At 44.1% G+C, this 12866-nt stretch overlaps 1 protein-coding gene across 1 annotated transcript; it reads right to left on the bottom strand.

Moving 5' to 3' along the window:
- Positions 1-3179: 3179 nt before the first annotated feature.
- LOC147126939 (uncharacterized) lies at positions 3180-4684 on the bottom strand (the record flags this gene model as incomplete). The annotated part of the gene is made up of 1 exon (XM_086023078.1): positions 3180-4684. A coding segment is annotated over one exon (1335 nt), but the record flags the coding sequence as incomplete, so codon positions are not given.
- Positions 4685-12866: the final 8182 nt, after the last annotated feature.

The raw sequence follows: 12866 nt of genomic DNA, 5'->3' as shown, positions 1-12866 counted from the left end.
GTTTATTGATAAACAAGGAAGAATGCAACCGATCCAATTTTAATAGCCAAATAAATAAGTATGTTCTACCCGAACTTATGTAACTCAGCATTTTCTGAAGAAGCTGCTGATAGTTTCTCTAGATCAAATTCAGGTTCTCACCCCTCAAATTGATAATGACATGAGAGACAATTGTGATAAATCCTACATGAATGCGCACACGAACCCCGACTGGTTGTATTTCGGACATTTAGCGACGCTAAACTCGAGTCTCAGGAGGGAGAGAGACGGCGGCTTGCAGCAGCAGGCAGATTGGAGACCCCCGCTTCCCTCACCGGCTAAAGGTAGGATTGGGACACCGGAAGTTTAGCAACAACTAGCTTCAGGCCGTTAAAACAAAAGGTGCTAGCACAACAACATTAGCTCCTTACTGTTCACCCAGCGTGTGGAGGTGAAGATGAGTCCGTGTCTTCATGTCGCCGCTACACTGCTGTGCCGCGGCACACAATTTGAAAAACACCGTTTTATTCGACTAAAACACACACACGCACACAGACATTAAGTTTGCTCTGAAGTTTGTGCCAGAAAATCATTACAAAGATAGAACAGATTGTGTGTAGACATCCATCCATCCATCCATTATCGATACCGCTTATCCTCACAAGGGTCGCGGGCGTGCTGGAGCCTATCCCAGCTGTCTTTGGGCAGTAGGCGGGGGACACCCTGAATTGGTTGCCAGCCAATCGCAGGGCACACAGAGACAAACAAACATCCGCACTCACAATCACACCTAGGGGCAATTTAGAGTGATCAATCAACCTGCCATGCATGTTTTTGGAATGTGGGAGGAAACCGGAGTACCCGGAGAAAACCCACGCAGGCACGGGGAGAACATGCAAACTCCACACAGGGAGGCCAGAGCCGGGATCGAACCCACGACCTCTGAACCGTGAGGCGGATGTGCTAACCAGTTGACCACCGTGCCGCTGTGTGTAGACATTACAAACATATTTTAACCGCGATCTAAGATGGCCGACCGTCTTTGCGTGGGCGACTCTTCACAATCGAGAGTTAGAACTTGAAGTGAACAAACCTGCTCTGCGTGAGCCAACAGGGGACATCTTGAAAACAGAGTCGTTGTCCTCTTTTGCTCCACAAAGTTCTTCCTCGTATTCTGCTGTCGTTCTTGAGCACATTTTCACTCAACAATCACTGCACTTCAAGCTCACGCTGGATTTCTGCTGAGCGATGTGTGGATTCCAAACACGTCCTCTTTGTTAGCGGATTGCAAGCTAAGCCAAGCTAAGATATGCTAGGCCAGGCCAGGCCAGGCCCTGAGACGATTTACAGCGTAGACGGAGATTTAACATAAGATATTAAGTCAACAAAAGTAGCGATAGGCGTCTGTGTTGGGTCTTTTGAGTACATTTGATACAAATTCAGGAAGATGCAGTGCCGCGTGTGCTCAGGTAAAAAATAAAAAAGAGCAAGAAAGCGCGATTTTTTTTAAGAGCAAGCGCGATTTGCGGCAGCGGTTGCGTCACTTCCGCTTATACCACGACCGCTGCCTCATGTATTACTATTATTAATCATAGTAATTGTTATTAAATCATTACTAATTGTTGTACAACAAAGTTAAAGTGAAAATATCAATGCAGTGCAAGATATCGAAAAAGGGTATATATATATATATATATATATATATATATATATATATATATATATATATATATATATATATATATATCTGGGGTGGGAGTTTCGACTAATTTGCCCGCTGACTAGTCGCAAATTTTATTTGCGAATAGTTTATAAGCAAGAAAACTTGAAATTTAATACATATTGAATTCAAAGTTTAAAATGCAAATGTTTTGTGTGTTTACAGTAGGAGCTATTTCAGCCCAAATATTAAGGACAGTTTGTTAATTTAAATTCTATTGATGTAACAACAACTGACTAAAAGTGAAGAATTGAAAGAGAAATACATTTCTGATACATTTGCCAATGCAATGCATGGCATTTATTATGAATAATGTAATGAGTAATGGTACTGACTCCCAGTCCAGCAGGGTCTCATTCGCTATGTTAGGTGCATTATCATGCACACAGGCGACGACTTTATTTTCTAGTGCCCACGTACCCATCACACTCCGCAGGAGAGCAGCCAAGTTTTCAGCTGTGTGTCTTTCCTCCAAGGCACATGACTGACGCACACAATTGCGGAAATGTCCTTCGTCCACATACGTTATACACGTTATAGTCATGTAAGATTTGGTGGCTATGGACGTCCATCCATCTGTAGTAAAGGCATTGGCCACATAGCTGACCCGCTCAAACGCTCGTAGCATCTCCTCTTTCATTTGGTTATGGCTACTCTCGAGTTGGGGCGTTATTGTATTGCGACTTGGCACCACGTACTCAGACTCGATATACAGCATTAATGTTTCGAACCGTTTGCCCTCAACAAAAGAAAGCGGCAGCATATCGCGTCATTTTACAAATTAGTTGGGTAATCTTTGCTGTGCGGTGAGCATCGCAGCGCCTGGCAGGAGCAAACGCACTCATGCTCGTCTGCCTGGCCCCGCCGCCATCGACCTGCTTTGGATGTGGTTTCTCGGCGCTCCGGGAGAGTGGTTGTAAGCTAGTTTATGCTTACAAAGCCTACAGACGACCTTGTTGTCATCTGCTGCATCAAAATACTGCCAAACGGTGCCGTTGTTTTTCGTGGTAGCTTCGACATCTTCAGAATTTACTGTTCTTCCTCAAACCTAGTGTCCCTGCCCCCTACTATGTGTGCGTGCGGGCGGGCAGGGTGGTTTGGGGTTAAACAATTCTCTTTCTCTTGGCGCTCAGCTTGTTCACAGAGACTGAGGCGTGAGGAACAAGATGCGTGATTCTTAATGCAACGTTTAACCGACTAGTAAAATACTAAACGTTTAATAAATCGTAGACGGTTAAACGATTAAATGAATAGTCGCGCACATCCCTACTGTCTACCTTCTCATGTGTTGATGATTTCGTTTCAGATGGTATATGCACTTTCTTCTTTCATTATTGGTTTGATTAAGAACAGATCTGAAATCTATTGTTTAAGTAAAATGCTGTTAATCCCAAAGCAGTGTTCTGTGTATTAAATTAAATTAACTGGCATTTTTAGTTCAAAGAAAGAAAAAATAAGTTTAAATAAAAGACATTCAAAGTACTTCATTTTTCATTATTTTTATTTGACAAAGAAATTGTAATCGTAATAGGAAAATCGGGTTTGAGAGAAAATAATCGGGATTTTCTTGTTAGGCAAAATCGAACATCCCTACATTGAATAACACAATGCAGATTTTGAAAATAATTATCACGTTACATACTTTAGCTGTTAAACATTCACATTTTCATTTAAGACTTCTTGATTATTGCAGTTGTCGCCAGCACACTTGTGTTTCTTGACAGAAACCTTCCGTGAGAAGCGTTGGCCACAAACTGAGCAGGAAAAAGGTTTCTCACCAGTGTGTGTTATTGTGTGTATTTTTAAGCTTAATTTATGAGAGAACATTTGTCCACAATGTGAACATGCAAAAGGTTTCTCACCGGTGTGTGTTCTTATGTGTTGTTTTAAGTTTGACTTCCGAGAGAATGTTTGACCACACACTGAACAGGCAAAAGGTTTCTCACCAGTGTGTGTTCTGGTGTGACGTCTTAAGTGTCCCTTCTGGGAGAATCGTTGGCCACAAACTGAGCATGCAAAAGGTTTCTCACCAGTGTGGGTTCTTAGGTGTAGTTTTAAGAATGACTTAAGAGAGAATTTTTGGCCACAAACCCAGCATGCAAAAGGTTTCTCACCAGTGTGTGTTCTGGTGTGACTTATTAAGCTCCCCTTCTGAGAGAATCTTTGGCCACAAACTGAGCAGGCAAAAGGTTTCTCATTAGTGTGTGTTCTGGTGTGACATTTTAAGTGTCCCTTCTGAGAGAATCGTTGGCCACAAACTGAGCAGGCAAAGGGTTTCTCACCAGTGTGTGTTCTTATGTGTTGTTTTAAGTTTGACTTCTGAGAGAATCTTTGGCCACAAACTGAGCAGGTAAAAGGTTTCTCACCAGTGTGTGTTCTGGTGTGACTTATTAAGCTTCCCTTCTGAGAGAATATTTGGCCACAAACTGAGCAGGCGAAAGGTTTTTCTAAAGAGTGCATTCTCATGTGTTTTAAGCGTCTCTTGAAAGCAGAAGTTTCCCCACACTTAGAACATTTACAGCATTTGTTGTCATTGTTACATGTCATATCACCTTCACATTCTTCATCATCATCACCATTTGATGACGACTCATCACTTTCTGATGGTGGAGGTCGGAGGCCGTCTCCTTGTGATCCTCCCCAGTGGTCCCCATCACCGTCTGTTGTCACGTGTTGACATGAGCTGTTGCTTGGAGGCTCCACCCCTCTGCTCACCTCACTTTGACCTTCATCTTTACTCTTCAAAGATACATGAGTCGACTTGCAGATATCCTGGTCCTCCTCGTCTTTGATGTAGGGGGACTCTTCTCCTTCCTCTTTTATGCAGGAGCGCGTTCGCTCATCCTCCTGTTTAACAAAAGGAGACTGCTGCTCTTCCTCTTTAAAGTGGGGGATCTCTTCGTCCTCCTCTTCCTCTTTAATGTGAGGATAAACATATTCACTGATGTCTGCAAGACAAGAAGCACATGCACATGGTATTATTATAGTTCATATTTAGAATGGTTTATTATGAGAGCCAGATAAGTTAAGATTACGACATACTGTTTGGCATTTGCAAATTCACTTCCTGATGAATTTTTGTTGGTTATTTGTGGAAAGACTTGCACACGGTCTGACGTACCTTTCTGAGCGGTGACCCCGTCAAAAGCGGAACTGGCCTCGTATATACACGAGCCCCTTTAAGATGATGACTGCATCTATGACGGTGTACAAACCTCACTCAAATTTAAGCACTGCAAAAGCAAAAGTTAATATGAAAGCTTCCAAGAATACGTCACCCATCCATCCGTTCTGAACCGTCAAGGCGCAAACGCCTTCTAAATAATAAATGAACATCAAAGCCTTATTTTGAAGCCCTTGCAGGCAGGGCTGCCCTCACCTACTAACCATCAAATATTTATTGCTTTAAACGTCTGTTACGGCCCACATTGTGTTTTGGGCCGTTTAAGTTGTGTGTGTGGGTGCTCTCCCCTGCTCTGCCCTGATTGGTGGCCTTGGTCACCGGTACAGCCACCCTAACCAATTTAGTCAATTACTGTACTTTCAGGTGTGGCGCCAAGCAATCAGTTTAAGAGAGACTGGGATGCTGGTGGTCGGGGCTGGCTGCGAGTGACGTGGCCAGTCCTTGTATTGTGTTAGTGTTGGTCAGTCCTTGTTTGTTTTTTTTGTTTGCAATCGTTGTCTTTTGTGTTAGTGCATGTTTTTCATTTAGCCCTTCCAACTCTCATACCTACGTTAGACCCCTCCTCCTTGCCATCTCGATATACAGAGGTGTATAGAGCCATTCGTGTGACATCGACTGTAATGCAGTACAATATGGTCCAGCTGCAGCCACAAATTGGCGTTCCCGTTTTTGACGGAAACGCCCCATTCTAAGAACGGGAACACCCCCTCACCTCAAAGGCGACGTCACTCTGGCAGGAAGACGCAGGAAGTTTCCAAAACGCCTAAGTTTTTTAGATACAGCCCACGTGTTGAGAGTTAGTAACAGAGTGAACGTTTTAGCTTCACCATATGATGACCAAAGCGTTTCAGAAAAGCAACTTTAAAAAATGTTTAGTGTGTATAATAAAAAGGAGGCATGTTGTCATTTGGACCCAGGCTAAATAATGCCCGCCCATGTCCTCCAAACATTTAATTTGGAACGTGGTTTACAGTCAACTAAGTGTGAATTGGATAACACTGCATTCCTGAGCAAGAGAATGTCTTTTTTTTTAATGTTTGATTTAAATAATGAATAGGACATTGTGCAGTTATAATCCAGTTACTGGACACTTTATGACAGCGCTACACAAGGCTATTTGACGCCAAGGTTTCACATTCTTGTTTCCAATGAAGACATACAGTACTTTCTCAAACAATTTACTTTTGAACACTGTGGGAACAAGACAAGAACACACACTATAGTGACACTATGTGAACAGGGCAATACAACTAGTCATTTAACATGAAAAAGGGATTACATAATAAAAACAGAACATTTTACCATTTCAGGTAGACATCTTCAATCACATAGGTGACGGTCAGCTGTAATGTCAAAAATAGCCAATTACCGTATTTTCGGGGCTACAAGCCGCACCCACTCTATTTTTTAGAACATTTTGGGGAAAAACTTAAATAAGCCGCACATTTATATAAGCCGCACCTATCTATGTTGAAAACTTTTATAAGATAAGATAAGAATGCCTTTATTGATCCCACAGTGGGGAAATTTTCATTGTTACAGCAGCAAAGATATAGGTCACACAGGGACGGCGGCATAATGTAGCCATTGATGTATAACATTGACGGCAAACATTCGGGATCAAACATATGTAAATATAAGCAGTAACATGTGTATATACACATGTATATACACACCAACATACATCTACATAAAAAGTATGAGGAACACTCATTTTGGCCTGTACATAGTACAGAGGAAAAAATACTCGTAAAGTGACAGTGCTGCAGTGCTGTAGTGAAATGTAAGGAACAGCATTGGATAAAAATAAAACTAGACTAACAGTAGTGGGGAATGTTGAGTATTGCACGGTATTACAGTAGTGGGGAATATTGGGTATTGCACGATGTGAGCTCAGGTGCAGGACTGCACAATTGCACTAATGTCCGCCAGTTTGTAGAGACTACACAATGTTCTTGTTAAAGAGTTTAACAGCAGCAGGCAAGAAGGAACGGCGGAATCTTTCCTTTGCACAGCGAGGGTGTAACAGTCTGTCATTGAAGGTGCTGTGGAGTGCTGTTAGGGTGCCCTGGAGGGGGTGGGCCAGCATTGATGACAGTTTGGCCAACATCCTCCTGTCCCCCACAGAGTCCACAGAGTCCAGGGAGACGCCCAGGACAGAGCCGTCCTCCTGACCAGTTTGTCCAGCCGCTTCTTGTCCCGGGCCGAGACGCCGCCTGCCCAGGTGACCACTCCCTGGAAGATGACCGATGCAACCACCGAGTCATAAAAGTTCCTGAGGAGTGTCCCCTGAACCCCAAAAGACCTCACTCTCCTGAGTAAGAAGAGTCTGCTCTGACTCTTCCTATAGAGGGCGTCTGTGTTGTCGCACCAGTCCAGTTTCTTGTTCAGATGAACACCCAGGTACTTGTAAGTTGAGACTCTCTCAACATCTGTTCCCCGGATATTCACTGGTGCAGGTGAAGAGTGCTGGCGCCTACCGAAATCCAACACCATTTCTTTAGATTTCCCTGCATTGATCAGGAGGCGGTTCTGCTGGCACCAGTCCACAAAACCCTGAGTAAGTTCTCTGTACTCCCGATCATCTCCGCCTGTGATGAGGCCGACAATCGCAGAGTCGTCAGAGAACTTCTGCAGGTGACAGGTAGGGGTGCTGCAGTTGAAGTCTGAGGTGTAGAGGGTGAACAGGAAGGGAGCCAAGACAGTTCCCTGTGGGGCCCCCGTGCTGCAGAGGAGCACGTCAGACACACAGTCCTGTGTCCTCACATACTGTGGCCGGTTTGTGAGGTAGTCCTGGATCCATGTGGTGAGGTGGTGGGCCACCCCCGCCTGCTCCAGCTTGTCTCCTAGTAGGGTGGGCTGGATGGTGTTGAAAGCACTGGAGAAATCAAAGAACATGATCCTCACAGTGCTCCCCACCTTCTCCAGGTGGGAGAGTGAAGTGTGGAGGAGGTAGATGATGGCATCATCCACACTGATGCCAGGCTGATATGCGAACTGGAGTGGGTCCATTGAGGAGCTCTACAGGGGGCGCAGGTGGACAAGGACCAGTCTCTCCAGGGTCTTCATCAGGTGAGACGTCAGCGCCACTGGTCTGAAGCTGTTGAGCTCCTTCGGGTGGGGGGTCTTTGGCACCGGGACCAGGCAGGATGTTTTCCATAGCTGGGGGACCCAGCCCAGCTTCAGGCTCAGGTTGAACATGTGCTGGACAATTCCACACAGCTGGTCTGCGCATGATTTGAGGAGCTGGGGGCTGATGCCATCTGGACCCGCTGCCTTCCTCGCCTTCATCTTCTTCAGCTGGTTCCTCACCTGAGATGTTGTGAAGGCCAAGGCTGGGCAGGAGGGAGTGGTGGCTATCTGGTGTAGCTGGGAGCTGGAGACTGTGGAGAAAAGGGGGGAGGGGGTGACACGCCCAGCAGGAGGAGTAGGTGGAGGCTGCAGCAGGAGAGACTGAGTGGAGGCAGGCATCTGATCGAACCTATTGAAAAAGAGATTCAGCTCATTTGCCCACTGCAGGTCCCCCCCAGTCCGGGTCTTGGGTTGTCCGTGGCCTGAGATGATCTTCAGGCCCCTCCAGACTCCCCTGGCGTTATTCTGCAGCAGCTGCTCCTCCATCCTCTTCCTGTAGGACCTTTTCCCCTCTCTGATCCTCCTCCTCAGCTGGCGCTGCACAGTCTTCCGCTCCTCTATGTTGCCTGACGCAAAAGCCCTCCTCTTCTCCTTCAGGAGAGCTTTTATGTCTGGTGTGATCCAGGGTTTGTTGTTGGAGAAACACTTTACTGTCCTGGTGGGTATGGTGTTCTCCATGCAGAAATTTATATAGTCTGTAACAGTGTCCGTTAGACTACTAATGTCTTCCCCATGAGCATCGCTGAATACTTCCCACACAGTTGTGCTGAAGCAGTCTTTTAAGGCCTCCTCGGCCTCTCCAGACCAACTCTGAACCTTGCGGGTCACAGCTGGCTGCCTGCGGACCAGAGGTTTGTGCACAGACTGGAGAGCCACCAGGTTATATTTACTGCATTTATAGAACGATTATGAACTGTAAATGTACATGTATGTACATGAGCAGATTCTTTCCTCACAGTGCCTCTTAACACTGCAGAAACGTTGCTGATTAAAACAGAAGAACCAAGAGAAAATAAACAGTACTTATCTTCATTTCACTGCTGACTGTCGTTCCAGTTTGTCAGCTAATGTCCACCAGACTCCACCATCTATTGTTCTACTACATTCTACATATGCACCTTTCTTGTTTTATGTTAATAAAGTCAGCCAATCTAACACACATTGTGCTCAATCAGACGTGCTAAATCAACAATAGCATTTCACAACAAAACAACAGAACAGACGTAACATCAGCCAATCGCATTCATGTGCACTTCACGGACCTCTAGGAAAACATAGAATCAAAGCATTACAGCACCAATAACCTAGTCCAAGGCGGCCTCGCCTGTTGAACTCCTCCACCTGCAGTCACATCCAGTCAATCGGAAATGTATTGTATTGAATTGTGCTGTCATTCCGGTTAGAGCGCCCCGAGCGGTGGAAGAAAAATCCACAGAATAGCCGCACCGGACAATAAGCCGCAGGGCTCAAAATCTAGGAAAAAAGTCGCGGCTTATAGTCCGAAAAATACGGTACATAGATGGGGGGGAAAAATGGGCTTCCGTCTATGCTTAGTCCAACTATTCTTTAAGTTTCCAGTCTATCATTCATCACCTGCAAAATGGGCGTCCATCATGGGCAGATAGGTGGACCGGTCCGTCACATAGGCAGTATGCCCAGCTCTGGTTTGTAGTGTGGCCTCGAGAGGGGTCAGATGGTTCATTATGGCTTGAGGTGTAAAAGGGTGCTGGGCCTTCTGCTGGGTGAGGGTGGATGGGGCCTCACTGCAAAAATCAGCTACCTAACCTAGACTTAGAATCTAATATCAAGCCGAAAAGTCTTTTGGATCTTGTTTTGAGAATAATATGCTATGCAAGAGCAGAACTTGTAAAATTATAAATATTGTTTTAAGATTTGTCTTTTATTTCTTACTTGGTTTGTAGAGCCTAAAATTCTTTCATTTTCTTATTTCAAAAAATCTTACTAAATGTAATTATCTTACTGCACTGGCAGATAATTTCACTTGTTTTTAGTCTGGATACTCTCAAGACAAAGTCAAGGTGAATTTTATTATCCGCAAGGGGCAATTTATTTTACAGCCAGCAGTCAACATAAAGAAACATCAATAATCCACTCACACAAACCACATGCAAAGTATACAGTGATATGCCATACTATTAAAAAAGGGCAAGTACTTATTTATTAAATTTAGATAGTGTTTTTTGCAGTGTAGCCGAGTGTAGCAGGTGCTGAGGTGTGAAACCAGCTGTGCTTTCCTTCATGCACAGCAGTGGTAGTGGCAGTGCTTTCTGCACCCATGTTTGCAAACATACATCACAAATCCTGAAAGAAAAAATAGATACAGGCTTTAACAAATGGTCTAAACCGGGGGTGTCAAAGTCAAATGGACGGAGGGCCAATTAAAAAAGAACGCGACAAGCTGAGGGCCGGACTGATGTTCATTGAAATGTTTTAAAATGTCCAGATTGGATCGGGTCCTTCGCGCCTGCTGATGATGTCACGCTTTATATTTCTGTAATATATTTCTTTGCCTCTATGTTTGTCACCCCCCTGGATGTTGTGTTTTTATGTTCGGAATTACTAAATAAAAAATAAAACACAGTACATTACTGCTACTTTTGCGAGGCAGCTCGTATGTCACTTCCGCTTCAGTGGAACGTTTGCGTTTCTCATGCCAAACTGGAAACAATTTTCTGGTTGACTCGGGCTGCAAGATTGTATGAACTGTACATAATGTGAAATAAAACGAAGAGGATCATCTGATTGGTATGATGTTTCCAGCTGACTATTTTAGAGTGGCAAGGTTTAAATGTGGGTGCTCCTGTCAGAAAACACAGGCCCGTATTACACTTGATCTATTTATTGTGGTCTGCAACAACACAGACAAAGAATAACCTAGCAACATTATCCAATGCATATCCATTAGTTAACAATATGCCTAAACATTACAATTCACTGTATTAAGAAATTTAACAGCCAAACAATACATAAAATGCACATTTACACGTTTCATCACTAGAATAGTAAGCATACTAGCCGAAATAACTCACTAATGTTAATAAACGTGACATCACTCACGAGAACATATCCAGGCTATTATGTACAGCAGTTACCTGACACGAACCTAGATGATTAAACTCACCTTTTAACATTTACACACAACAACAAAATGTGGTGAAACACGGGCAATCTGCAACTAATGAGTTTGCTGGCACGAACAAACTACTAGCTAGCTGTGTCGAAGGAGGAAAAACAAAAGAAACCATGTCTCTCGCTATCAACACTTAGCTCTCGAGGAGTGTTCAATGCCTGCTCACAGTGTGGGACATCTCAGCACTACACCGAAACTCAATAAATTTATCAATCACATGAAGTATTTCTTAATGAAGCGTGTTTTACTCCGAATAACTTTTCACCACAATCCGATTCTGAAAGCCACGAAAAGTGACGTGAAGTCTTCAGTCGGCCCGTAGACGGCCAAAGGACGATCCTCGCAAAAGTAGCGGAAATTTTCGTTATAACAACAGCCAGGGGTGGCAAACATTGATGCAAAGAAATATATTACAGAAACCGTGTAACGAATTTGGTTATCTGTGAATTTGTGTCTTGCCAAGTTGTGTTGTTTCTGAGGTTAATGAATGCATCGTGCGGAGGATGAAGAGGAGAGCCGTTGCTCTTTTTTGACTGAACGGTTGTCGTACTGTATTGGCGTCGGCTGCTGCCCAAAGTAGCCGGTTGGACTAATAAGAATGTGATAATTAAACTACGTCTGTGTTCTTGCAAGACGCTACAATATATTTTAAAGCGTGACGTTATCGGCAGGCGAGAATGACCCGATCACATCTGCTACTCACACAAGCTTGCTGCGGTCTGCGGGCCGGTTCTAATGATAAATCAATATCATTGCAGGGGCCATAGAAAACCTTCTCGCGGGCCTTGACTCAGACTTTGACACACATGTGGGGCAGCATGGCTCATGGGGCGATATGGCTCAGTGGTAGAGTGATCATTTCCCAATCCGGAGGTTGTGGGATCGATCCCCGGCCATTGTGACCATGTCGAAGTATCCTTGAGCAAGATACTGAACCCCCAGTTGCTCCTGATGCTGCGTCATCATTAGGTAGATGAGGTACAGTGTAAAGCGCTTTGAGTACCCAAGGTAGAAAAGCGCTATATAAGTGACAGCCCATTTACCATATGTGGTCTAAACACATATCCTTACTGACAAATGTTATGGGCCTCGTCTTCTTCATATCCTCATAACAAATGTTCTACACCACCACTTTTCCTTGCGACTGTAAATGTGTCGCCACTTTCGAATAACTTCCTAAGTAGGACAAATGGGGCAGCGGAGAAACTGGCATCCCTTTTCTGCACATCATGTGACCTTTGGCTTGTGGCTGCTTGGCAAAATTGACAGATGAAGCTGCAGAATGGAGACAAGGAGACCATGAACCAATATGTACTCACTTTTCCCTCACCCTATCTCATGCTTCTTTAAATGCATCATCATGACTCTTTAACAAGAACATTGTGAAGTCTCTACAAACTGGCGGACATTGGTGCATTTGAGCAGTCCTGCACCTGAGTTTATATCGCGCAATACTCAACATTCCCCACAACTGTTAGTCTAGTTTTATTTTTATCCAATGCTGTTCCTTACATTTTACTGCAGCACTGTCACTTAAGAGTATTTTTCCTCTGTACCATGTACAGGCTAAATGAGTGTTCCTCATACTTTTTATGTAGATGTATGTTGGTGTGTATATACACATAGTTACTGCGTATATTTACATAGATTTGATCCTGAATGTTTGCCGTGAATGTTATACATTAATGGCTACATTATGC

Source organism: Filicampus tigris, chromosome 22 (genome assembly GCF_054856515.1).
Source record: "Filicampus tigris isolate MCC_2025a chromosome 22, RoL_Ftig_1.0, whole genome shotgun sequence".
Lineage (NCBI taxonomy): Eukaryota > Metazoa > Chordata > Actinopteri > Syngnathiformes > Syngnathidae > Filicampus > Filicampus tigris.
The sequence above is the reverse complement of the archived record's forward strand: the minus strand, read 5'-3'. Positions and strand labels throughout refer to the sequence as shown.